Source organism: Carassius gibelio, chromosome B20 (genome assembly GCF_023724105.1).
Source record: "Carassius gibelio isolate Cgi1373 ecotype wild population from Czech Republic chromosome B20, carGib1.2-hapl.c, whole genome shotgun sequence".
Classification (NCBI taxonomy): Eukaryota; Metazoa; Chordata; class Actinopteri; order Cypriniformes; family Cyprinidae; genus Carassius; species Carassius gibelio.
Window position 1 is genome coordinate 11,539,133 of NC_068415.1, and position 27,941 is coordinate 11,567,073.

A 27,941-nucleotide genomic window follows, 5' to 3' on the forward strand; every position below is an offset into this window, starting at 1 on the left:
AAATGTAATTTTTTTTATTAGTAAAATGTGTTTAAAAGTTAAAAGGTGATTTTCTCAATATTTAGATTTTTAAATATTGACCTAATAATGTATGGTTTGACCATAACAAACCATACATCAATGGAAAGCTTACTTGTGTAAATGTTGTGTAAATCTCAATATTCAAAAACTGACCATTATAGCTGGTTTTGTGATCCAGGGTCACGTTTTTTTCTGTTTTAATAAAGATTTGATTTCAGCTTGTTTCAGATTTTACTTTTAGTTTTCCATCTAATACATATTATTATTATTATTATTATTTTAAATTTAGTAAAAACGCAATTTTCTTTAGCTATTTTGTCATTTGTTGTTGGTTTTATGGTTTTATAGCAAAAGCACAATGTTTACTCATCTTTTAATGACTCACATTTAATACATGAAGTGAATTCAACTTCAAATAGTGTATTTCCTACATTCTCCTTTATTAAGGCCCTGTGAACACTGTAGCTGCCATCAGCCCTGCATATAATCCACATTACTCTCTGGTATGGCCCAGCAGGGTCATGTCACAGACAGGTTGAACAACAAACCATTGTTCCAAATATAATGAATGTTATAAGGCATTTGGGCCCAACAGTTGCCACTCTCCAACTGGGGGTCTACTGGTAAGCGCAGCTGCCTGAAACAGGCAAATCCTGTGTCTCCTCCATGCCCTTTTAAGGAGACAGGACCCTGTCAAAGTGCTTGTGTGTGTTGCTTGCTTTGTTTGACCACTGGGCCTCCCACACAGCAGCGTTAATAGATCACAACCCAGTAAATATTGCCACAGTAGAATTACAACTGTTACTGTACATTAATAGCTGGGATACCTCAGTTCCTTTGCTTATCTTTCCTGAATGCAGTGAATGCACATTTTCAGCGTTTCTTTCACAAGAAAGATGCTAATTCACACAGTATAAGTGCAAAGAAACCATTAGCAATGATCTCGTTTTGGAAGACAGCATCATCAGAGCTATAATAAGATGCCAGTATCAGTCACAGTACATGAGGGTTCAAGGGAATCCGAATGGATTGTGTTCTTTCAAGCTAGCATGAAAAACTGCTAATAATAGCACATTAACAAAGAGGCTTAAACTTTAAGGTGCTCAGAAATGCACACACATAATCCAACTTTGGCCCAGCAGGCCAAAGCGTCTATAAGAAACTCCAGAAATCTGATAACAAAAGGTTAGAAAATGCTATCACACTGATATCACGCTCTTTTTCAGTCAGGCTGAAGCTTTGAGGATCACAAATAGAACGTTATCTACTGTTCACCGAGCCTGAAACAACACAAGATAACAAATACACGCCAAAACAGGAGGCAATGCTACCTTTAACACCGAATGGTCATTCTAAGGTGTTGAAAGAAAACGTAATCGTTTATGAAAGGCATATTTTGACCTGAAGAACATGTGTTTAACGAAAACCATCATAGCGAGGTTGTTTTGTCATAGTGTTGAGTGAAAGAGATAACAGTGAGAAGGTGACAAATAAGGAGCTGGAGCCAGGCAAGCAGCACCGAGGAGCAGCACTGATGTGTATCCAGGAGCACCTGTCACTCAACATGACCCTAAAAGGACAGAGCTGGGCCAATCAGAGAACAGCAGTTGCAGAGAAAGGACACGGGTCCTTCTTAACACCCCCTACACCTCTCAGCTGTCTGGCATGTTGTGGGCCCGATCACATACCAGGGCCCAGGCCATTTGACAAAGGTGCTGTTACTCAGTCAGGTCTGGCTCCTAAATGTGACCCCACACATCTAGTGTTACATCCTTCCAACTGCCTGTGAAGTCAAATCATTTTTTGACATTGCATGTCACAGGGACCTTACACATATTGTATATTGTTCTGGGTCAAAGGTCATGACCTGTGCTTTCCTGACATTCTTATTGGTGCAAATAGCAGCTCAAACCTGTTATTTTCACATTTATGTGTATAATGACACTCTTTTTCATTTGCTATTGTCTTATGTTTAAATACAGTTATTATTGGACAATAAATGGTCAATATTAAAATCATGTACTAAGTTAAAAATAAAACACTACAACTTAAAAAACAATCATTTTAAATGCTTCAAGTGAATTTAATTCAGTGTTATTTTAGGATTATATTTATATGATATTAGTATTTATTAATATTTTGAATGATTTTATAATTTTAGTTTTCTAATTTAGCTTAGGCTTTAATAATTTTGTTAAGTGCTTTTGTCATTTTTTATTAATTTTTAATTAATTTTATCTTCTTTCTTCTTAGTTTGAGTTAACAGTACGAAAACATTCAGTATTGGAGTTTTGGTATTACATTATAAAGTACACAATGAAACTGGATATTAAATTTGTTTTGCTACAGCAGAATAATCAAATTATTCGTGTTTTAGAAGATTCATTTTAAATGTGTTAAATGATGGCAAAGATGATCTAAATGTAAAAATGCATAACCAGATTTTCAATATCTGCCAAAAAACTCTAATGTTGTCTAATAACCATTATCCTTACAAGAATGGCATCCGTTAACATAATTTTTTCTTTAGCCACATCAATAGATCAAATTCATCCACAATTCCTAATCATAAAGCACTAATTTATGTTTTTTGTTTGTTTGCTTTTGTCACAAATAACAGAACATGACATAAAACTTTTTGTTAAAACATATGGAGAACAATCAAAGAATACTGCTCGACTTTTTTTGGCCTTCCATTTGGCTCTGAAATCATAAAACAGTTTTCCACCGCTTATTTTGCTCTCAAAGAGGATCTGTCACCTCTTAAGAAACATCTGTCCATTTTGGTAAGTCCATGGAGTACAGGCTATACTTGCTGTGGGCCAATTCTTATTTGGTATTGCTTGAACTCCAGATCCCGCCCATGAACCCAAGCCCCCCCATCACTAGCATATTTAAAAGGCATCCTTCTCCCATGCCCTTCATCCCAGCGGAAGCCCCAGTCTTGTGCTACAACTTGGTGAGTGTTTGCTACTACCTTTATCTCTATGGACTACTTCAGGGACGATAGAGAGAGATTTGAAAAGGAATAACCCAACACTTCATCTCCTACATGGGAAGGACCATTAATCTCTGGAACTGTTGATGCAGATGGCGGATAATTGGCCAAATTTACATTGATGGTCTTAGCAGAAACTACTAACAATATAATTGCTCATTCTTTGTGACTGTACCTGTAGCAGTAAATAGAGAAATGTAGGAGAATGGATAGTTGCCCATTTCTAACACGAACAATAATGCTTGAGGTGATGAAAGACAGCAGAAATGAGCAGTTGTAACTGGTTGTGCGTGATTGACTAAAGGATTCTTTGGGTTAGAAACAACATCTCATAAGGGTGACTTGAAGATGCACTAATAAAGGGAGTCATCAACAGATGTAGTGAACTGACACATGCTGCCAGTGGATCTCTTACAGGTTCTAGACAGCTGAGGAGGACACCCTTAGGTCCTGCTGTCATTTGTCATCAGACAACTGTAAAAACACTCGGTCAGGGGCTTCCGCTGGGAATGACAAGAGCTAATGCCTAAAATAGTTTAAAGAGGATCTGCTGTGCTGCTTTTGGCCTTTTGTTGACCTTACCTTGAGTGTTGTAATGCAGGTTTAGAAATGTTTCAGTGGACTGTAGAGGATTTATAGTTATAATATATTTATTAAAATGATTATTCAGCTTTTAACTTTAACTTATGCACTCTCCTAACACGTTTTCTTTCTCCTAGGACCATCCTACAAAAAAACAATCATGTGTGACGACGATGAGACTACCGCACTCGTGTGTGACAACGGTTCTGGTTTGGTCAAGGCTGGATTCGCCGGTGATGATGCTCCCCGTGCTGTCTTTCCCTCAATTGTTGGCAGACCCCGTCACCAGGTGGGCCTCCAAAGCATGTAGTAAATTCCTTGTTCCAGCCAACATATAGTATATTGGCTGTGGAAAATCATAGAAACTTTAGATGCTTGGTGGTAACCCATGACTCTTTTCCTTTAGGGTGTGATGGTGGGTATGGGTCAGAAAGACAGCTATGTGGGAGATGAGGCTCAGAGTAAGAGGGGTATCCTTACTCTGAAATACCCCATCGAGCACGGCATCATCACCAACTGGGATGACATGGAAAAGGTAGCAATTAAAGGATTAATGCAGAATTGTTAATTGACTATTTTTATTATTAATTAAAAGCAAATATAAAAGAGATTTCATACATCCTGTGGTCACCCCCACGCATTCCTTCAATGATTTAATATATTTAAATGTTTTCAGATCTGGCATCACACCTTCTACAACGAACTGCGTGTGGCCCCCGAGGAGCACCCCACTCTGCTCACTGAGGCCCCCCTCAACCCTAAAGCCAACAGGGAGAAGATGACACAGGTAAGCTAATGCATAGGTTTTCAAACTTTTTACAAATATGATGATGACCTATAGTGGCAGCATGTAATGGCAGCCATATATTTTCAAACCCATTTGTACTGTAAATTACATAAATATTAACTTTATTATTAAAAAAATGTTCATGGGTGCTCTAGCATCCCCTTGTGGCCCTTTAGACTTGGGTTTTCATAAAACCAAATTCATTTCGGTTATGTGTTTACCATTACTGGTAGTTTTTGTTAATATTTAGAATTTTATTTTTCTATTTTCTATATTAATTTTATTTTGACGTTTCGGTAATTTTGTTGTGTTTTTGTATTTTTTATTATTACATATTAATATATCTTTTAAGATTTAATTTAAGTTGTAGTTTAATTAGTTGTAGTTGTTTAGCAGGCTGCTTCAGCTTTAAATAAAAATGAGAAAACTTTCTCAAAAGGTTGCCTTAACAACTAGCTTATTTAGCTGTTTATTTTTAGTTAATGCTTGTATTTTTATGGATTTAGTTTTAGTTAACAATAATAACCCTGGCTGAAACTATATTTTCCTCTCTTTTCAGATCATGTTTGAGACCTTCAACGTCCCTGCCATGTATGTTGCCATTCAGGCTGTGCTCTCTCTGTACGCTTCAGGCCGTACCACTGGTGAGTGTCCATAAAGTCACTGGAAGCAATATGTAACATTATAGGTTTTAATTCATATATAAGTCTGTAATACTTAGAAAGCAATACTTATCATGCCAATGGATCATGTTACAGGTATCGTGCTGGACTCTGGTGATGGTGTGACCCACAACGTCCCCATCTATGAGGGTTATGCTCTTCCTCACGCCATCATGCGTCTGGATCTGGCCGGTCGCGATCTGACTGACTACCTGATGAAGATCCTGACTGAGCGTGGTTACTCTTTTGTGACTACGGGTGGGTACTAGACGAATTCTACTTATACAGGATTTTATGAAAATTTAGCATATGTTCGTCTGGCCTCCAGAGAGGCTACTTTTTATGCATGCAAAATACATGCTTTCATCATGTTTTTTACCAGTTTAAAATATACTTGTGCTCTCTTCTCTTCCACAGCTGAGCGTGAGATTGTGCGTGATATTAAGGAGAAGCTGTGTTACGTTGCTCTGGACTTCGAGAATGAAATGGCGACTGCTGCCTCTTCCTCCTCTCTGGAGAAGTCCTATGAGTTGCCGGACGGACAGGTCATCACCATTGGAAACGAGCGTTTCCGCTGCCCCGAGACTCTCTTCCAGCCCTCTTTCATTGGTATGTTTTGGCTGGGCCTCAAATTACCTCATTGCATTACTCCATGTTGCTGTTTTTAGATCACAATTGTTTCTTTGCTAACATAGCTTGCAATGTTGCTCGTCACAGGAATGGAGTCTGCTGGCATCCATGAGACCGCCTACAACAGCATTATGAAGTGCGACATTGACATCCGTAAGGATCTGTATGCCAACAACGTCCTGTCTGGTGGTACCACCATGTACCCTGGTATTGCTGACCGTATGCAGAAAGAGATCACAGCTCTGGCCCCCAGCACAATGAAGATCAAGGTAAACATCTGACTAAATGAGCTTGTTTATGTCATTTTACAGTCTAACTACATTCATGTTCTCATGCTCATCCTCTAGATCATTGCTCCCCCTGAACGTAAGTACTCGGTCTGGATTGGCGGTTCCATCCTGGCTTCCTTGTCCACCTTCCAGCAGATGTGGATCAGCAAGCAGGAGTATGATGAGGCAGGTCCCTCCATCGTCCACAGGAAGTGCTTCTAAACCTCAAATTATCTTCAATGCAATCCAAATAACCCTCCGTATGCATTCGTACTGTGCCTTGTGCTGTATATACATGTACTGTTGTAATAAAAGTTGTGATGTGTAACAGGCTCGCATTGTGCTTTATCTGAGTATTTGATGAAGAAAATGTAGCTATTTTTGGAACTCACATATACACCCTTTTCTATTTTTCTCAACAAAAGCTCTTAATTTATGTTCATCCATTTTAATTATTTAGCAAGTAGATTTTTAAAAAAAAATTTTTCAAAGGATTTCTAAAACTTTACAAACAAACTAAAACTAAACTAAAAGGCAGAGTATGAGTTAAAAAGATTCTGAGTTGCATGTGAATGCACTGGTGATGTTCCATAAACATTATAATAATGCCTGTTCCTTAAAAAAAATACCTCCAGGGAAATGTATGAATTACTTATACACCATTTGCCTATAACTGTTGATTATTGATCAACAGTTGAATTACATGAGAAAAAAAGAACCCAGTGTATTTGCATTGTAGCCTATATTTGCTATAATTCGATTAAACTGCTTCATAACATTATCTGAATATGACGTCACATACCTCATAGCATTTGATTTATTATTTAAAATAACATATTTCCTTAAACATTTTTCTTATAGCCTGAAGTCTATTCCTTATTTTCTTAAACGTTGCCCTTCTACCGTTCCCAATAAAACCCAGCAGCATGGTTTAACAGATAAACCAAGAGGTGAGATGATGATTCGCTGCCTGGCAACAGAGCAAATGAAGCAAGGAAGAGGAGGAGGACGGCATCTGTACTGAACCCGACAAACCTCTTTCTCAATCCACATTACATGGTAGGTTATCTTTGTATATTTGGTTAGCTGTTTATTCTCTATAGCTACACAAGCTGGGTTTCCAGTTTTGCTGTAATACGAATGTGCTTCTTAATTTGCGCTTAGAAAATAATGGTCTGTTTTTATGAAGGCTGTTCACTTGTGACGTAGTTACAAACAGGGATGCGCGATTTCTCTGAGCTTAATAATATTTAAGTTATAATATTTAAGCATCAGAATTATAGTCATTTTTTACATGACTTCGGCGAATATATAATCTTAATAAATAATGTTGCCTTTATTTTAAAACGCTGTTTTAGCAAAAGGCGTATCAATAATTTAAGACTAACGTTAGGTGTTGTGTTTATTGTCGGTGTAGTGAACGTCAACGATGGGTTCGGCTCCGAAAATGGCACACACGGTTCTTCTGAGTGTCATCATAAGCTGGATGGCCGTCGTTTCTGGCCGCAGTACGCGCACGGTGGATCAGGTGTCGGAGGCGGACATCCAGCGCCTGCTGCACGGTGTGATGGAGCAGCTGGGGATCGCGAGGCCCAGGGTCGAGTATCCCGCGCACCAGGCCACCAACATAGTCGGCCCGCTCAGCATCCAAGGTAAGAGTTTCTCTGTATAACTGTAGGTAATTACACGTTTTTAAACATTTAAATGATCCCTGATGGTCCTAATAATAGTCTATTCCTCATTATTTGCTGGCCTTCATGTGTAAATTTACACTTTGTCCAATAGGTGGTGCACATGAGGGACTCCAGCATCTCGGGCCGTATGGGAACATTCCCAACATTGTTGCAGAGTTAACTGGAGACAGTGTTCCCAAAGACTTCAGCGAGGACCATGGCTACCCTGACCCTCCCAATCCTTGCCCTCTTGGAAAGAGTGGTATGTTGGACCAAATGCAACTGAATGCACAAATATACAGCAGTGTCACCATTCATATTTATTAATTGGCAAAGAAAATTAACTGAATATTTGATTTGAAGGTGTTTACCATATTCTCCTAAATGAATGAAAACTCAGAATTTTTGTGAATGATTTGTTTAAAAATGTTATGTTTTTATAGCTGCTGATGGATGTTTGGAGAACTCTCCAGACACTGCAGAGTTCAGTCGCGAGTTCCAGAAACATCAGCACCTCTTTGACCCTGAGCATGACTACCCTGCACTCGCGAAGTGGGTGAGTTCACACTTGACACCTTGAAAAAAAAAGAGATTAATTTAAGGGCTTTTTACACTGGACTTAACCCCATGATATCGTCATTGTAAACTCTGCTTTTAACCCCAGGTAAAGTTAATGTTAAACGATGACTGGAGTAAAGAACAGACAGCTTCATTCTTACCTTTATAGTCCAAAAAGTCCATTCTGGAAAACTTGATAGCACAGTGTCAGCAGTATATAAAATGAGGATGCACAATGCTAACGCCATCAAGTAAACAGGTTGCATGCTGCTATGTTTGATACTGCAATGACACTAACACAGCAAATGTTGCTTTACATTTACATTTATGCATTTAGCATGTGCTTTTATCCAAAGCGACTCACAGTGCATTCAGACTATGCATTTTTTTATTTTACCAGTGTGTAATACTGGTGTAATGTAATGCCTTATAAATACATAAGATTAATTGTTAACCCTGGATAAATTATGAACAGTCTGAAACACAAAGCAAAGATAGCCCAGGATTCTTGTCTGTAGCAGACTGCACTAAATATCTTTTTTCATTCTTTCAGAATAAAGGACTGTTGTATGAAAAACTGAAGGGTGGGCCGAAAAGAAGTAAAAGGGTAAGCTAATTATATATTATATTATTTATTTATTTTTTCTGTTGGTTGCTTCGTTGTCAGTAGAGGCTCAAAAGCATTAATTATTAGATGGAGCCCTGTTGCATATAGATATTGTATTTTCAGAAAAAAATGTCACAGGATTTGTCACTGACTGTGCACTCTGTTTCAGAGTGCAAATCCATATCTGATGGGACAGAGGCTGGATAATGTGGTGGCCAAGAAATCAGTGCCACATTTCCCAGAGGAAGATGAGGTTGAAACTGCTACAAGCAACATCAAGACCTGAACATCGTGTTATTTATAAAAATCTGTACTATGAAAATCTTTTATTAGTTTCACAGTAAAGTCAGCATTAAATTATGTGCGATATTCAAATGAATAGTATTATTAATAGAGCAGCAAAGGTAGACTGTAACATAAATGATTATTCTCTTACCACAAATTTTGTTGTAATATCACTTAATCAAATAAAAACCATGTATATGTTCATGTGCAGATAATTGGAGACGAGTGTTTTTAACTTCATGATTCCTCTAGATTACAAACAACACAAAATACATTCATCGCAAGCTTCCCTACTCTCCTGAAGCACTGGACCATCCCCAGAATGCTGTGAATGATCTTAGACTGAGAGGAGGCGTGGACTGCCCCATTCTCTTAAATTTCAGCACTCAGAACAGAGCTCCAGACCTTATTTTGAATCTGACTCCGAGTTCTGTATCATTTGGTTCACCCTATTATTACTCGTAGTTTGTTATGGTACACAAAGACCTTTGTGAACATAGCTCCAGTCCATGTGAAGTTTGAATCATTATTAATCTGAGGTAAGTCTGCATATCTACTGGAGTATAGACTATTGGCATTTATTTTTTAAATGACATTTGTTTGATTCTTGAAATGTGTTTACAGAAATGAGGGATTGCAGAGAGCAATTGGCTTTCAAAATTTTGTAGGAAATATATATATATATATATATATATATATATATATATATATATATATATATATATATATATATATATATATATGTTAAACTTTGGTTGTGTTCAGTTGATATGTATATAAAATTATTTGATAAAATATATAAAGTTATAGCATTTTTTTAATTAAAAAACTATTATATTTATATTTTTTTGTAGAAATAACTACCTATATTTTACTGTTTATTTAATGACATTTAATGGTATGTTTCTTTCTTCATGTGAAAGGATGACTAAAGACGCATTAGCTGTCACTATCGTGGTCTTGTGGCTGCTCTGCAATCCGGCTAGGATCAGGGGAAACGGGGGATTTCAAGGCGCCATTCCTCACCCAAATAAATACAGCCCAAACCAGTCGGAACACTCACCGCAGACACCGCAGGCCAGCTCCAGGGGAATGGGACTGCCTTCGGTCGCGGACGAGGTGCTGGACTCCAGCCAGGAGGCTTTACACGTGACGCAGCGCAGTTACCTCAAACTTGACTGGTGTAAAACACAGCCGATGAAACTGATGATCTACGAGGACGGGTGCCAGCCGCTCGTCATCATCAACCGCTTTTGTTACGGACAGTGCAACTCATTCTACATCCCTCGGCATGTTTATCAAGAGGACAGTGCGTTTCAGTCGTGCTCAGTGTGTAAGCCAAAGAGTTTCACTACAGTTACTTACACGCTCATCTGTCCCGGACAGACTCCCAGCACGAGGAAGAAGCGCGTGCGCCGCGTCAAACAGTGCCGCTGTACTTCTGTCGACTTGGATTAAAATTAGCTGACGTCATTGTTTGTAGGTTTCTTTTGTCTTAAAGTCACAAATTCATATGACTGAATAATGTGGGAGTATGATCGATTTGTTTCCTCCATCATTAGTTGTTCAGTCATCAAAATGAGGCCTTTATATTGTGAAGAAATACAACTGATGCAATTAAATGTATTATAAAACAAGTTGGATAAGTTATAATGCTATAAAATAGTGACATTTAAAAAAATATGCTTATATTATTATAATATTCTCCACTGTGTGGAGCACGATTTGCGCATTGATGCAAATAGCTTATTTTGTGGCTTGATTTGTAATGTGGGATACATTACGTATTAGGCTATTGATGTAAATAAGCATTCCCCCCAAATCCAATTCATTAATCTTTTTCCTGGTCTTTAGTATATCATAATACAATGTAAAAAGAATGTGGTGCCAATTTATTGCCTTTTTAATCAACAAACAAGAAAACAAGTTAAATGCATGGAAAATTGTTTTTATATTAATAAAAACTTTTTACAGTGTTGAGTTTATTATAAAATGAACAATATTACTGTGATTAAATGGCAATAAGATGTGAAGCAACATAACAGTCATAATCTGTGATGTTCATCCAAATAAAACTGATAGGGTTGTTTAATATCAATATTTCACATGTACATTATCTTTGTTTTTTATATTCTGTAATGATTTAATATGAGCAATAAAAAGCTACTAAACTTTGATACTCAATATGCAAAATAAAGTTACTGCCTTTTCCAAGTTGGAAGTTGAGACTGCTTTTTCAGCCCTTAATTTGTTTAGACTGGTGAAAATCCCAGAACAGATCGAGCTAACTTGTAATATAAACATTTCTTAAATATTTTCCTTTTTTTAAATTAGCATTCATTCATATTTGAAACATGATCAATGCAATTCTTGGTGAGCCATTGGTTGTTGGGTTATACACAGGAATAGGATCCACTACACTGACAGACAGACTGTCATCTTCTAACAATGCAGTCTTGAGGGAAAGTGTCACACAAGCAGGTGCACCTTATTCAGATGGGGTTAGCCGGTGGTCAGACTTGCTTCTTTCAGACGCAGTCTCTCTTTCTGAAATATGCAGAAATATGCATCATTATGAAGTCCAATTTAGCTGTGCATGCATCATGTCGTATAAAGGAAAAGTTCACCCCAAAAATTTAAAAATAGCTAAAAATGTACTCACCCTCAGGCCTTTTAAGTTGTACATTAGTTTGTTTCTACAGATTCAGACTACAGAACTTTATCATTTCATCTTGCTCACCAATGGATCCTCTGCAGTATCCTCTGCAGTGAATGGGTGCTGACAGAATGAGAGTCTAAACAGTTGATAAAAACATCACAAAAATCCACATGACTAGTCCATCAATAAATGTCTTATGACATGAAAAGCAGTTCTACATTAATTACTACATTAATGGATTATGGTTGGAAGCGACAGTTTAAAGTTAAAATGCTTAAATTATGGATTTGTTTCTTACAAACGCACAGCTTTTCACTTCACAGGACATTTACTGATGGACTGGAGTTTATGGTGTGGACTATTATAGTGATGTTTTTATTAGCTGTTTGGACTGTCATTCTGACGGCACCCATTCACTGCAGAGGATCCGTTGTTGAGCAAGTGATGTAACGCTAAAATCTCTCCAAATCTGTTCTGATGAAGAAACTCATCTACATCTCGGATGGCCTGAGAGTAAATGTTCAGCAAAATGTCATTTTTGGGTGAACTATTCCTTCAACAAGTGTCTGGATTAAAAACCTGCTTCATGAAAGTACAATAGTTACTAGTGTTTGAACCACTTATCTATCTGCCACCCACACCTCAGCAGACTCTTACCAGTCCATTCGCATGTGCCTTTCTGGTCTCAATCTTTTTCTCTGCTGTCATGTTGCGTACTGACAGTTGGGCCTCTTTGATTCTGAAATCAAAAAGAGCAGAGATTGTATTTTACTTAACCACAATGTTTCAATTCCAGCAAGTTTTATTGCTGAAAATCACTAAAAACAACAGCCGCCAATGTAGAAGTCATAATTTATTACACTGTGTGGTTTGGTCAGATCAGTTTTATACGATGCTAGATTCTCAAGATGCTGTTATCTTCTCACCTCTGTTTGGATATGACCTTGTTCTCTCTCTTCCACCTGATCTTGAAATCACTGCAGAATTCAAACCAAAGTGTGAACACATGGCCAGGCAAAATCTCTGGCTCTCCAGAACGTGGCTTCAGTCCAAAGTACTCCACTAGGTCAGAGAAGCTGAGAAAGGAAAGTCATGAGGCAAAGCTGGAGATAATGCCAAAAATCTTTTCAAAGTTTGCATTTTTTTTTTTGCAATATTTTGAACAAGAGTGATGTGCTACCTTTTACGTGCCGATACCATTTGTTGTTCCACAGTAATTAACTCTTTTTGTGCTGTAAAATGAAACATTTATATCAACAATTAGCCAATTAGGACTAACAATTAGCATTTTTATCATATCAGTCAATATTAAGCGCCAATATCTCTTCTATTACTTCAGGATCTTAATCTGTCCTCTTTAACAGCAATAACACACTGCTCTGTCAGTTATAATACTAACAGCATTATTGTCATATCATTCATAGCCTTTCTACAAGGGCCTCAAAGACAATGTTGAAACTACTTTACTAAGAAGTCTCCTTCATTGCCAAAGTCTCTCTGATTCCTATCTCTGTGTCTGTCTTCTGAACCTGACCAGCTATCTCGTACAGGTACGGAGTCACAGACACTTATCAGGTCCCCCAAAAGAGCACATGGCAGATATTCTTCATGACTGCAGGATGTGTGCCGTCTTATCTGTGTAGCGGAGACAATCAAATAATTGTAGTAGGAACAATGTGAGGAAAGGAAAAGCTTTGCTAGTATGTATGTAACATAAACCTGTATATATAAACATACGTAAACTACAAACAGAAAAAATATTTTTCCAGTTCCCTACAGCTAGCGTTGTCTCATATAGATGAACTGTATTTAATGACAACAAGTTTATGTCACTATATATCTGCCTCTATGATCTGCAAAACAATCCTGTATACAATCTAAGCAAACTTTTGTACTCCTCTCCATCAATCCTCTAGACAGGCCGGTCGTCTCAGAGCAACGAGACTTCATATCTGAACAAGGTAGACGAGAGGGATTGGCTGATGTGACAGAGCACATAAATAGAAGACTTAAAAACTTTGAATACAGATCCTCTTCTTAAAGGTAATGTTGGCTAATCGCACGCATCTTAGCATAGCTCACCGTTGGCAATGAAAGAGTCCATGTTTTCCTTGAAGGGGTGTACGTGCTCATGAGATGAGTTGGTACACACTGTTAGGACATCCTTTTCACAAACTGTACGAGACAAAAACAATAACACTGGGTTAGAGTAAAGTCCCTGACCAGGTCCAATTTGAACAAGTCATTCATTGCAAAACAAAGTTTACACTAACTTAAATGCAATATTTTAGCCAAAAATAAACAGATTTTTTTTTCTGTTAGACCACCATGAGCGCTTACTTTTATTCCTATAACCCTGATTTTGAAGTATAACTACAAGAATTTCTAAACTATTGTGTTCTTTGCAGATGCCTTCTCACTAAGGTGATTTCAAATAAAGTGTACATTTATATTAAATTAATGGCAGTTACCTGGCAATGTTTTAGACATTAACATCTGGTATAGGACACTTCGAATGCCATGTAAAACGAACTGCAAATACAGTGACATTCTTTCTAATCACAACACTAAACTGCATAAATGCTAATATTTAACCAATATGTTACTTTACAAATAATAAAAACAAGTGTTCTATAGGCTACATTTATTTGATACAAAATCTAGTAAAAACAAATTAATTGCCTTATTTTCAAAATATATTACTGATGAAACCAATTTTTATTTTACTAAAACCATGCTTGTTACAGTTGCCATATTCCAGGTGAGGACGGTTGCATTTTTTCTTTTCTTTTTTTAACCAGTAATCAACCATCATTCATATTTAGCTTAAGTTGGTTTTATCAAGGCACTGAAAATCACAGCTACTGTGGCCAAAGCTACTAGCACGCCACTGATTACTTGCAGATGGAATGAAAGCACTGTCTGCTGATAAAGCAAAGTCTGTTAGTGCCTAATTATTGAAAGTGAAAAAAAAAAAAGTGACGTGACATTCAGCCAGGTATGGTGACCCATACTCAGAATTTAACCCATCCAAAGTGTACACACACACAAGGAGCAGTGGGCAGCTATTTATGCTACGGCACCCGGGGAGCAGTTGGGGGTTCAATGCCTTGATCAAGGGCACCTAAGTCATGGTATTGCCGGCCGGAAATTCGAACCCACAACCCTAGGATTAGGAGTCAAACTCTTTAACCACTAGCGCACGACTTCCCCATGTTAATCACTGCAGTGAATTATGCCGATTACACCTGTAAAAACAATGGTTACAGTAAATTGATTTTGATTATGAGTGGTTAATTTGAAAATGTGTTACATGAGGGAATTTCCAAAGTGTAAAAACAAGTTGAGCGACAGCAATCTACTGTAGGTATATTGATATTTTACTGTGTATATCTTGACATATCGTGACGCACTAGGTAGAGTAATTGCCTTATTTTCTTTGTGCTATAAACAAATGATAGTACAGTCACCCCTTGCATCATTCCAAACTTATATGACTTTCTTACTTTGATGTTAAAACCTATTTCGCAGCTACAATTTAATTCAGCAAGGTCCAAAACAAGACTGGACACCAATGACTTTCATTATATGAATAATAAAACTAAAAACTCATACTTTTTTCTAAATATCTTCTTTTGTGATACATTTCATTTTTTTATTTTTATTGTTGAGTAAATTATCCCTTTAAACCCTTTTTGTTTGCACTTGTTCCTAACCTATACTGCCTCTAAACACAACAGAGCTAAAGCTCCACCTGTGACAGAGTCAGAGGTTATCACATGTCTTTTTTTCTGGGTAAGATCTGTTTTGATGCACTTCTGATCACATCCTCAGATAGTCATTGTGCCTCCGTGGACCTACGCAGCACTGTTTGTTCACCGTCCAATCAGAGGATCAGAGGAGCCAGTCTCCTGCCCCAGTCATAATACACCCTGATGGGAACCCACGACTGTTGGACACACTCCATCTGCATCTCACTCTAGATAAGGCTGCACACACTACTGTTTTCATTAAGCATTTGTGTAAACTGTGAACACGGCTGGCAATGAGGAAGAAGTCGAGTGTGTTTCCCACAGCATTTCTACGAGAAAATATCCATTCAGCACAGTCTAGCTTGATTAGGTTATCATAAATGTAGTTTCTGCCAAGGCGGCTCACAGCTACATTCAGGTTTTCTCAACTGTGCACCGCAGAGAACCAAACCACAATCACAAAGAGATCAAAAAGATGTCTCAAATGCAAACCAGATGAATCAGCTGTGGAGACTGAGAGCATTAGACGTGCTTCACAATCTTGTCATAATTGTCTCTGGAAAATAAAATCACAGGGACATTCCCTTATTGTGACTTATTTGATTAGTGCAGCACTTTCTTGCGCCGCAAAATAGCATCGCAGACAACCAAAACCTCAGTAAGTAATGCGCACAAGACACCAAAAATCGAAAAAAAATCAAAGACATGATTCTCTCGCAGTCATGAGGGGAGTTCAAACAGCAGGGGAAAAAAGGGAGAGCGCGATGGGCCAGATTTGGCAGTCTCTCCGTCGCCCGATAAGAAAGGCTTGTTGAGAGGTAAAGAAAAGAATCTCTGACACACATCTGCAGGGCCACACTGAACTCGGACTGATACAGTGTAGCACGAGAACGGCAGTGCATCTCTGTGCAGATAAAGCCCATCCCGCCAGCGATAAGCTGCTCTTCTCTCAGATTACATAAGCGCCAAAGCAATGTAGCCTTTGGCCCCTCCGACGGAGCTAAAGAATCACACAATGCCAGAAGCATCTGATGGGCAGGATTAAAGTCATATCTAAAAGGCGCCAGGGCAAAATCACAAAGACTCCACTTCGTCTCCACAGACGTGTGCATACGCAAACATGTCTGTATATTCCACCTGATCTAATGTGGTTTAATAATGAGTTGTTGCTAACAGATGCTGTAAAGTCCTCAGGATTCAGCTGGAGCCATGTTGCAGGACTGTAGCCATCCATCCACTCAAACCCGTGTAATCTTGCTTCTTTTGATGCTAGAGTAAATCAGTGGCATGCTAAAATCGTTTCTTACCTGTCAGGTCTCTGTTCAGCTTCCTGAGATCCTTTGAGAGGTCATCAAACTTCACTTGAGAGGAAAGGAAAACATCTTGAGGTTCGGGCAAAGGGAAGATGCTCTTTTCTGACCCAGCGTTCTGAAGAGAGATTTAAGGGTCAGTGACATATTTAGGTGTCCATGAAAAAGAAAAGACTTACAAATCTTTATTAAAACATGTGTCAAGTTTTAACCCCAGCATTTAAAAAACATTTTTAAAAGAATTATTTTACGCTCACCAAAAAATACAATAAAAAGACTGATATTGTGAAACATTATTATCACTTAAAATGCATTGGTTTTTATTTTCATATTCTTTAAAATATTCTTGTGATGGTAAAAGCAGAATTTTTTTGTCACATGTTCATTCAGAAATCATTCTAATATGCTGATCTGATTGAGATCAAGAAACGTTTCTTATTAGCAATGTTGAAAAGTTGTGCTGTTTAATATTTTTTTGTGGAATATTGTGGAATTATATATATATATATATATATATTATATTATATATATATTTTATAACATTATAAATTGATCAATTTAATGTGGCATGTATTGTATATATATATATATATATATATATATATATATATATATATATATATATATATATATATATGAATTAATGAACAGAAAATAAATAAGAAATTAATTAACAGGAAATGTGACCAGAAGAAGTGTTCAGATGTACTGTACTGTGCAAAATAAAACATTGCATGTGAAGAATTGCATGTTCATGGTTTACCTTATCAAGATGACGCAGATAGTAGGAAACAATGTAGTCCAACAGACTAATGTGATTTTGCTGCAGATTTATAAAGAAATATGTCAAAAGGGTACGTCACCTTGTACAAAATGCTAGGTAACAGAAAAAACAAGGCCTTATCAAATTGGGGGTTTCAGGGTGTCAAACATGGGCTCATGAAATGGAGAAAAGGGTTACCCTGCTCTTGACGTCTTTAAGCTTAGGAAGTATCTCAAGGCCGAAGCCGTCAGCCTGTCCTCGAGCTCTGCTGCCTCCATTCATGTAGTTTCCCAGAGCAAGCACCAGTCCTATCAACTCCTTCACACTGTCTTTCTCCAACAGATACTAAAACACATCACCATTTATCTGTGAATTTATCACTCTTCATAATTGAGATGTTGGAGACAAAGCAAGCACTTAGGCTTCGCTTAAATAAACGGCAGCTGCCTGAAGGGCTGTTTTTGACTGTTAAGAATGCCAGCACTGATACTTTATCAAATGTTTGATAGTATCTGAGGTCTGACCCCCTTTGAAAAGTGCCTTTGTACCTTGCAGACGTGAAGAATAATCTCAGTCTTGCGCTGTATAGAGGCAACGGCGTCAGTAAACTTCGACTGAAAAATGAAACAGTGAACTCGACTGGAGAACTCAGGGATCTGGGAGAGTTCATACAGGAACCTGTCAAGGAAAAGCAATGAACATCGGTCAACCTAAAGTGTGTAGTGTTGAAAACACTACTCTGTCTTCGTCTGTCCTCAAATAAAGGAACCTTAGAGAAGTATACATTGCAAGAAAGTGCCCTTGTAAGTGACAATTGACATATCACTAGTCGCTGGTTGCAGGAAAAAGTGAGTTATCTTGTGTGTTTCTGGAATATCTCACTGTTCAGGCTTGTCCAGTAGTTTGACCTGCTCCTCGTCTGAGGTTTCATAGTGTTTCTTAATCTTCTCTAACTCCTCGGGCTGAGCTCTCTGGGAGAAACAGAACAGACGCATTCATAAGACATCTGACCAATGATACGCACATCAACTTATGAAACCACACAGGAACTATCAATTATTTAGTTGTGTTGGGACTGGAACTTGTATTTATGTGAATTTTCGGGAGTGATTTTGGTGAGAAATGTGAGCTGAATGGATTTAAATAGAGTAGAATGCTTGAATACAGTACAAATTTTAATTCTCTGAAATATTTAAAGGAATATTTAAAAGAATAGCTCAGTTTAATCTCAGCATTTCAGGTTCTTTTTGTTTTACCAGCAGAAATCAGGTTAAAGTGTAACATTACCAATGGAAGTGAATGGGGTCAGTTACAATATTCAATCTTTCAACAGTATAGCCACAAGATGTAAAAAAAAAAGATGTGTTACAATGATTTTAAGATGGAAAAAATGTATAGAGACCTTTCTGTTTAAAATTCTATGCAATTAAAGAAAATACATCATAAACCCTAATATCACTGTAAAAATACATTAGAATAAATAATGTGCTTCATATAAAATAATAATCTCCACATTTCTGCTTTTTTTTAAATCTTCCAAACATGTGCCTTAATCACTTTACGTTTTTGCTATTTTCAACAACATAAAAGAGAAAACATGCAAGGGGTGCGGGATATGTAGAACTTTGTGAATGATGGATGTTCAGATTTTGTGCAAAACTGCTGTTTTGGAGGCTGGGATTCAGTGTGGGCCTGTACATAAGTACATTTCCAGTGTGGCAGGATACTTACATTTTCATACAGGGCTTCAATAGCATCCAAGTCAACCACAGAATTGTCCAGAGTCAAAACAGCTGTGAGAGAAGAAGTATTAGTCTCTAGACAAGAAGACTGATTAGTTATTGGACATGTGAGTGTCATGGATGTGATATGTGAATGTAAAAGTGGCTAAATATGTATTTTTAGAGCTTTTTTTTCAACCGAAGGAATTCACTGCTCAATTTACTAAAACCATCAAAAACATGTGCCTGTCTGACTCTGTTAAGCCAAACTGTGATGACTTCAAGATTTTCAATGGGAAAAGTATACGTTTAGTGAGTAGGACTGATGTACACACCATAATGTGGAGAACCCAAAGAGTATTTCTAGCGGTAAACCACCAGACAAGTTGATTTAACAAACATACAGCAAATTTATTCCTAATAAGAGCTGGAGCCAATCACATCGTTGTAAGATAGGTCTCTATATACAGAATCATTTCAACATCATGTCTAAACTTGCCTTTCGCCATCCAGGCCACACAAATATGTCTCATTTTAACATGTCTGTTTATTATTAGGGGAGGTAAAATGAGTCTGGATAGAATAAAATGACACTCTGCTGAGCTGGTGGTCGAGTATTTCTCAGCATATATACAGTGTGATTTACCTTGCTGGATGTCTTTCATCTCCAGATGGAGACTTGAGATTAAGATGCCCACGGCCTGAGAGCGCTTGCCATCCAGTAGTTTAATGACCTAAAATCCACATTTACAAGACAGACCCCACCACAGAATAGCATTTACTTCTAAATGACTTATATCATAAGTTAAGTGCATTCTGCTTACTCTACCATTTGAAAACAAGGTCGCAAAAGTGGAATGAATCAATAACAAAAGAACCTTCGGGAAATTCCAAAACTCCATTACAAAATCCGCCAGCCAAAGGTAACAAAGGCATGATCACATTTCATAAACAGGTTCATTTATTTCAAATTATTCCCATTTCCTATATAATTATATCAATTTCAAAGGCATTTGTGGGATCCTGGTACTACACATGAACATTCATCTATAAAAACAGCAGATTCTATGAAGTGACAGCACCTGATGAATTATGTTTCTGTTTATAGAAACGGAATTATCAGAGGTGAATGCATGAATGCATCATTTATACTAGTGTTCCAGTAAAATACATCTATAATACGGAAGTGTTGGAAACTGCTCCACCTAGTGGACAATGAATGACATTTATGCATTTGGGCAGACACTTTTATCCAAAGTGCATGTGCATTTTTTAAATTAGTTAAATCAAACCAACATCCTCACACTTGCTATATAAATATGGGTTATGTCATATCATTTTTCTCATCTTCAGGCAAGAGTGGTACCTTCCTGGCTTTGGTTTTCTTCTCATAGGCTTCAGATAGGGGCTTTCTTTTGGTGGGAGACGTGGCTTTAGCAAACAGTTCCGCAAACTCACTGGTGTTTATTATCTCTGGCTCTTCCAGGGAACTCCATAGCATATTGTTCCTTATGAAAGACAGAAACAGATGACGAGAGATTTTATGTTCTTCGAATATTTGATGTTTTCAACAGTTTTGCTCACTTTAAGGCTTATAGAGATTGAATCTTCAGACTTTAAAGTCACAGAACAGGCCACGACCAAAGCATTTCCTAATATTGGCATCTGTAAAAACCAAAGTTATATGAGTTATTTACTGTTGCTGGGTAACCATGCTTAAAAGCAGGACAAGGAAAATCAACAGGGGCTCAATGTGTAATCTGATTTGCTAAATGTTCTCTCCTATAAAAATAATTAAGTAGCCAGGACGACGGCACAGAGCTAAGCTTGACTGGGTTCGGCTTTGGCTTGACAAAATGCTCATGGAGAGAGCAGAAGCTTTCATGAGGAGTGAAATAACATTGCAACAGCACGGAGGTGGCCGGGGAGCCGAATCCCACAGAAATCCACACCGCCACTAGAGGTCCTGGAAAGACTGCCGCTCGGCCTGCGGCTGGCCCCTCACGCAGACAAATGTCTGCAGTGGTCTGTCTTAAATTTCCCATGAGGTCTGACGAGGGAGGGTTGAAAATGTCAGCGTCACTTGTGGACATACATTGTGTGTTTGAGGAATGTGTGGACAATGGAAATGTTTATATTGAACACAGGTAGTGTTGGATGGTGTTTTTTATTTAGTGTAGAGCAGTTAAGAACTATTTAAAAGCATGGCCAGTGTTGTTATTATTAACTGAAGCTCTTAAAAATTTGTTTTGCCAATTGAAATAAAACTGAAATAAAGTAAAATATAAATATAAGACGAAAAACTTTTGAGACTTGAAAAAAAAATCTATATGTTTATTTGGCAACTGAAATAAAATAACTTTACATTTAGGTATAAAAATGACTAAAACTAAAACTGAAGCTATATAAAAATATTGATCTATATAAAAATATATAGCCTATTAAAAAAACTAAAAGCAAATGTCAGAATTTCTAAAAAAAAAAAACCCCGCCTGCTACGTTATTGACCTGCGGCAATTAAAATATGAGGTAAGGTGATAAGGGATACCTGTTATCTTGAATCTGTATCCGTGTCCAGTACAGCGGTTTCATTGGACAGACCGGCTCCACTGATGGCTTATGACTAGGATTGTCTGCTGCTTTAGTGGAGAAGATACCAGCTCCAGGGGGAGGGGGAGGGGGGGCAGAGTGGAGGACAGGTGGTGGCGGTGGCACACCACATCCTGTCATTGGTGGAGGTGGTGGAGGAGGTGGAGGAGGCACACTTCCTGGCCTCTCTAGTGGCTGAGCAGGAAGTGGAGGTGCATTAGGAATACTAGGACCTGTTGGAGGAGGAAGAGGAGGAGGGGGTGGAGGTGGGGGTGGAGTATTGTTGCTATCCATCTGTAACTGAAGTGATACAGGTGGAGGAGCTGGAGGAGGAAAGGTCTTTAGTTTGCCAGTAAAGCCTTTTGTTGACTTGTGGTCATCATTTTTAAGCAGGGGGTCAAAACCCCTGCTCTGGGTTTCCTTGGCCTCATCAGGCTTGTTGATTGTCTCTCTTTCTGTCTGAATACACACAGAGCGGAAGGCCCGTGGCTTGATGTTGTCTTCAGTGGACACAGCAACATCTCTGTGATTTCGCTCTCTTTCTTTGTCTCTCAGTCTTTGTAAGCTGGCGACGGTTGTCTCTAGTCTAGACAGATCCTCTTCATTCTTCTTTTGTAACCGGAAGAGCTCCAGTTTGAAGTCAGCCTGCATTAAAAGTCCAAACATCAACATACAGTATATAAAAAAATGTTTTCCCCAGAGAATGCAGAATCAGAAAATTACATTTGTATAAAATGTATAATGTTTAAAATGTATTTATATTTGCTTTATATTTAAAACTTTATATTTTATACAAATGTTCCAATTATGTATAAACTTTTGATTTTGTGAGCTTCTCACCTGCAACTTCTCCACTTCCTCATTACATTCCCTTTTTAGCTGCAGAAGAGCTGCCTGATGCTCTGAGAATAGAAAACAAAGACACGACTAAATGTATCACAGAACCCATTGGATAGTTCTAAAAACTCCATAAACCAAAGCTCTACCATATAATATATGTAAATATTTAGAATAATATGTATGTATACAATATATCATTCAAAAATTTGGGAATGGTAAGATTTTTAAACATTTTTGAAAGACATCTTTTATGTTCATTAAGGCTGCATCTATTTGATTAAAAAGAAAACAGAAAACATTGTGAATTATTGTTTATATAAATATATATATATATATTTTAAAATGCAATTAATTTCTGAGATAGCAAAGCTGAATATACAGCAGTCTCCAGTGCCATAAATAAAAAATATTAAAAACACTGCTCCTAATATGTTGAAGGAGCATTAAAAAAAGAATTATATATATGTATAAATCTTTTGTATTGCTTACTGATTTGTATCAAATTAATGCAACCTTGCTGAAAAATACCTTTACCATAAATGGGATGAATAATTTGATATCCAATAAATGTTGCATATGTAAACTTTCCAATAGATGGCAGTAGTGGGAATGTTATAAATGGATGATCACTGCCTTGTCTAGAGAACCATGGGAAAACTGTCTGACTTTTATGTAAGAGAACTAATTTCCATAAGTATAATCATACCAAGACATATGACCACACTATTCTGACTGTGTGTTTTTTAGGTGTGTCTGTGGACTGCACACCCTTTAAAACTATAAGACACTGCAATATGGGCAATGGAACTGACGCTCAATAAAATTATATAGTATTGAATGCACACATCTATGTAATTTTTTATGGCGTAAGACTAGTGACTGCATTACTGAGAAAACATTTAGTATTACAAATAACAAATAGTGTGACACTGAGTCAGTTCATCTCCAGAACAGCCCTCTAGGAACACATTTGGGGTGGAGATGTACTGAAATTTGTTTGGACAGTGTTGTGTCATTGGACACTAAGGCAAATATTGCAATCAGAGCAAACATTTACACTTACTGCTGTTGTTTCTGATTATACAATAAGCTCTTACCTGCTTCTGTGTATTTTAGACCAATCTTTTCCTCTTCGTCTTTGGGTTTTGGTGGAGGCCAAACAGTCTGAAGTCGCTTAGGAGTGTGCTCCTCACTCACCTCAGCCTATAAGACAAAAAACAGCAGCAATTTATGTGCATTTTACCATTTAAATATGTTGAAATAAAGAGCCTATAAAAAAATGATTACACTTTATAGGTGCACATAAAACAAGGCTTTGCACATGTATTGATACTGAGATGCTACCATCAGTTCACTTCATACTTTGGAATCAGTTTCTTTGTTGTCTGGAGACTTGCTTGAGGTCCTATCAAAGAAGGCTTTGAGGACGTCTTTGTCCCTGTTGATCTTCCTCTTTACAGTGTCCAGGTCCATGCGATTTGGAGTGTCCTTTTTGGCAGATTTAACTTTGAAGAAAGCCTTCAATGCATCTAAGGCCGTCTCTGCATTTGTAGATTCACTCGTTTCCTCGGACTGGAGAATGGCCGGCTCCTCTACAGTTGTCTCTGGCTTTTCTGCAGGATCCTGACTGATTGGAGACAGTGGGGGGCTTGTCATGCTCTCTTGTTTTCTCTTCCCTTCCCCCTTGCTGAGGAATTGGGTAAGCTGTTCAAGGAAGTCTCCTTTGACTTCTTTCTTGTTAGACTGATCGGTAAAAAGTCCTCTTTTGGCAGGACTTTGGGGTTGCTCTGGAGAGTCTTTTTCCTCAAGGGCTTCTTTCTTGGGACTGAGCAGCCCGGTGAAGAGGGACGACAGATGGAGGGGTTTTTCTTTTACTGCTTTGGAGGTTTGGTCAGTTGTGATCTTCTCAGTGGAAGATGAATCTGTATCTAACATAGTCTCTTCTTCTAATATTTCTTCTTTCATCTCTTTATTAATTTCTTCTTCTCTATGCACTTTTATCACCTGTTCCTCCAGCTGGATGGTCACTGGTTCTGGTTCTGAATTATTTAGCTCAGATGAACTGTGTTCTCCAGTGTCACAGAGGCCAGAACCTCCTGAAATCTCACCTCCAGTCTCAGAATGATTCATTTGGTCCTTCTGGCTTACGGTAGGTGGATGGACCTCCCCAAAAATGCTGTCTGATTCGGCACTGCTTCTACTGAATGTAGCTTGAACTGCAGTCTCATCTCCCAACTGGATCATTTCAGTATCAACACATGATCCTGCAGAAAGATCTTTAACACGTGTAAGGGTGATGACTACAGGTCTGGTGTTCTTAGGTGAGTCTGAAGAAAGAACCTCTTTATCGGTGAGACTATGAACTTCACAGTGTGTTAATGTGGTCTGAATGTCCATGTCTGTGGATGTCTGGTCATCGTTAACCAGAGTTTGTTCGTTTGCACCAGTTTTGGTTACCTCTGGAACATCTGCCGAGTGTTGATGATTTCCATAACTCTCTGTTGTGCTCTCAGCAGCAGATATGTCCTGCTGACTTTGCACTGAAAAGTCATTATTGTAATTTGTGGAGGAATTCAGAGACTCGGTCAGATTGTTTCTGTCAGAAGGAATATTTGTACTTTTAGTGTCTGTGAGGACGTACTGACAGAATTTGTCTTTCAATGGTTCTTTCTCAGTGTCCTCTCTGAACATTTTCACTTTTTCTTTGCTGCTGCGGCTTCTGGTTTCCTCGATGTGGCCTTCTTCTCTCTTATTTTGCACAACACCAAAAAGCTCCTCATTGCTGACATCCCCTGATTCCACAACAACGGTCTCATTTTCATACTTATCATTGCTTTCTGAAACAAACTCTTCATCACTGAATAAAGATCCTTCTTTTAAATCAGGTTCTTTACTTTCCTCTGTAATAAGTGCTGGGTTCTCAAGTTGTTTGTCCAGTCTGTTGGCACTGTCACTGGCCGAGACCTCGCTAAGTGATTTAGACGTTGTGTCAGCTTGACCATCTGTTACATCCTGCTCAGTCTGTCGTGCTGCTGATGTTTTAATGTAACTATCTCTCGGGTGGTCAACATTCAGGTCCAAGTCCACTTCCTCGTTTTCTGACGGAAAATCAATTTCATGAGTTTCATTAACATTCTGATGCTCTGATTTGTTGACATGGTCCCTTGTTCTGTCCTCCTCAGCATTCGTTTGTAAAGTCTGAACAATTATATCAAAATCATCCCCTTGATCATCGAAACCATCCTGCCTTTGATCGATAACGTCTCCTTTCTCAGACAAAGAATGAAAAGAAGTCAGAGTTGGACTCTCCTCAGTCAGTGCTTGGAGTTCATGCTTTTCATATTGAGTAAAAAAGTTTGTTAATTTGTCCAAAAATGAATTGCTGGGCTTACTCTCCATTTCCATCAGTAACAGTGTACTGCCTCTTTAAGAGCAATTTTTGTCTGTCTGTTTTCAAACAACCATATTCCACATAAAAACAGGAAGCAAAGTCAAATTTCCAGAGTTAAAACTAAAGTTTCCATGCTTGCCGTTACAAAAAGTCTAGGTTCTTTCCATTAGCCTCCCCAAGTCTAGCCAACACTGAATTTCCAGTCCTTGTGCTGACAAAATATGAATAAGAAAAAGTTACATATATTATCTTTTACTGTTTTGAAATACGGTTAGGCTTTAATAAAATAATTGTAGTCCAGGTCTAGTGTAATATGTTGTCCTTACATGAAGTTTCCAGAATTACAGACGCCAGGAAAATTTCCATTAAAAAGCAGAGATGCTGTTCTCAGTCTTTCATTACAGGAGAGCTCAAGAAATGGAAAAAGAAAAAAACATTCCGCGACGACATCCTTAATAGTGCCAGCATGCAGCGTGGTCCTTTTATCCTTCCTTTACATTCTTTTTAGACTCTCCATTCTTTTCCATTTTGGATTTTGTAATGTTTACTGGATTTTAATCCACAGTTCGCAAAAACAGCACATACACCAACACATGAAATACACATATAGGCAGTAAGCGCTCCACCCACCTATTTTCAGCCACATGATTTCTGGTTACACACTCAGTCTCCCATGAGGAAGAAGTACACACACACCCAAAAGAGCACACAAAACTCCAGTAAGGGTAACTGTCCAGTCAGGACAGTCTATCCTGCTTCTATAAGACTGTATATCTCCTTCTGTCCACTTCACACTGGATAATGTCACATTAATCAGTACGATTAACCTGTTAACCCCGCCTACATCCTTGTTTTGTCATGTATGTTTTGGGTTGTAGAGACAAGTCCTGATACAGTCTCTGTACTACAATAATCCACAAGGTAAGAACAATGTAAATAGACATATTTAGACATTAATAATATAATCTAATATTAATACACATTTTCATTTACTTCAAATGAAACCTTTAGATAACAAAATATCCTAATTATGCTAAACACTTGAAAATATATATATTTTTTCAGAATAATGCATCAAGCATTAGAAAACCGATTTAATTTTACAACTTAAAAATATATATATAAATTACATAGAAGTAAATTATTTTTTAAATGTTCTAAAAACTCTCAGATTACACTTAAACTTGATTTTTTTGATGACAAAATGCACTGGTAATTTTCTGCCAGGACAATATCCATTTATAACTGATTTTTATTCTTTAAATTCAGGGCATGATAACACACACTAATAAATGAATTAACTATTAACCTACAATAGTTAACTGCAAGTTTGTCACAAAAAAAATAATGACAGTATTTTCAAACACTCACAGTGTGGTCACGGTCAAGAGAGACATGTGGAGTACTGATGATCTCATCTCCTTCACCTGGTTTGTTTTTGGACGCAGAGTTGCACAAGGACACATTACCAATGTGCTCATATGGCCACTTCTCCTCTGCAAGCACCCTGTTCTCACTCTCCTCTGTGGAAAAATAAAAAAAACTAAATTATTCATACTTAAATGTTAATGACTGAATATTCTCAAAATTACCCACCAGACAGGTGGCATTAGATTTGGACCCTACAGCACAAAATATAATAAATATGCATTAGCCAGATTAATGAGACAAAGGTTACTGACAGTTACAATTTAAAAAGAGATATTTGAAAATCCACCTTCTTCCTTATTGACTGTTAGGAATACACAGACTGCCACAGAGTGGACACTGAAGTGTACTGCAATTTTAAGAGTAATGTGACTGTCGTTTTCATTTAGTATCTTTCTGCATATTTTGATTTCATT

At 37.7% G+C, this 27,941-nt stretch overlaps 4 protein-coding genes across 5 annotated transcripts; 3 read left to right on the top strand and 1 right to left on the bottom strand.

Annotated features, from left to right (window-relative positions):
• The first annotated feature begins 2,827 nt into the window (after positions 1-2,827).
• Positions 2,828-6,277, top strand: actc1a (actin alpha cardiac muscle 1a). The gene is made up of 9 exons (XM_052586699.1): positions 2,828-2,980; positions 3,739-3,890; positions 4,008-4,136; positions 4,278-4,388; positions 4,948-5,032; positions 5,147-5,308; positions 5,468-5,659; positions 5,768-5,949; positions 6,028-6,277. The coding sequence occupies exons 2-9, from the start codon at positions 3,762-3,764 to the stop codon at positions 6,169-6,171; spliced, it is 1,134 nt and encodes a 377-aa protein (XP_052442659.1). The 5' UTR covers positions 2,828-2,980; positions 3,739-3,761; the 3' UTR covers positions 6,172-6,277.
• Positions 6,278-6,858: 581 nt separating this feature from the next.
• LOC127984546 (neuroendocrine protein 7B2) lies at positions 6,859-9,287 on the top strand. Its single transcript, XM_052587245.1, has 6 exons — positions 6,859-7,008; positions 7,367-7,601; positions 7,735-7,884; positions 8,066-8,178; positions 8,734-8,787; positions 8,957-9,287. Exons 2-6 carry the CDS (start codon positions 7,379-7,381, stop codon positions 9,071-9,073), a joined length of 657 nt encoding a protein of 218 aa, XP_052443205.1. The 5' UTR covers positions 6,859-7,008; positions 7,367-7,378; the 3' UTR covers positions 9,074-9,287.
• Positions 9,288-9,430: 143 nt separating this feature from the next.
• LOC127984547 (gremlin-1-like) lies at positions 9,431-11,286 on the top strand. The gene is made up of 2 exons (XM_052587246.1): positions 9,431-9,611; positions 9,996-11,286. Exon 2 carries the CDS (start codon positions 9,997-9,999, stop codon positions 10,528-10,530), a length of 534 nt encoding a protein of 177 aa, XP_052443206.1. The 5' UTR covers positions 9,431-9,611; position 9,996; the 3' UTR covers positions 10,531-11,286.
• fmn1 (formin 1) lies at positions 10,953-26,705 on the bottom strand. 2 transcript variants are annotated; one of them, XM_052587243.1, is made up of 18 exons: positions 26,424-26,705; positions 24,069-26,308; positions 23,804-23,909; positions 22,707-22,768; positions 21,826-22,511; positions 20,644-20,785; positions 19,924-20,011; positions 19,288-19,349; positions 18,439-18,527; positions 18,105-18,234; positions 17,755-17,901; positions 17,557-17,616; positions 16,791-16,911; positions 13,814-13,906; positions 12,912-12,963; positions 12,658-12,807; positions 12,389-12,470; positions 10,953-11,619 (listed from the first exon to the last, which is right to left on the bottom strand). In XM_052587243.1, the coding sequence occupies exons 2-18, from the start codon at positions 26,109-26,111 to the stop codon at positions 11,575-11,577; spliced, it is 4,158 nt and encodes a 1,385-aa protein (XP_052443203.1). In that variant the 5' UTR covers positions 26,112-26,308; positions 26,424-26,705; the 3' UTR covers positions 10,953-11,574. The 2 variants fall into 2 exon arrangements, with proteins under 2 accessions (XP_052443203.1, XP_052443204.1); XM_052587244.1 differs by having other exon boundaries at positions 24,069-26,705.
• Between the last annotated feature and the right edge of the window lie 1,236 nt (positions 26,706-27,941).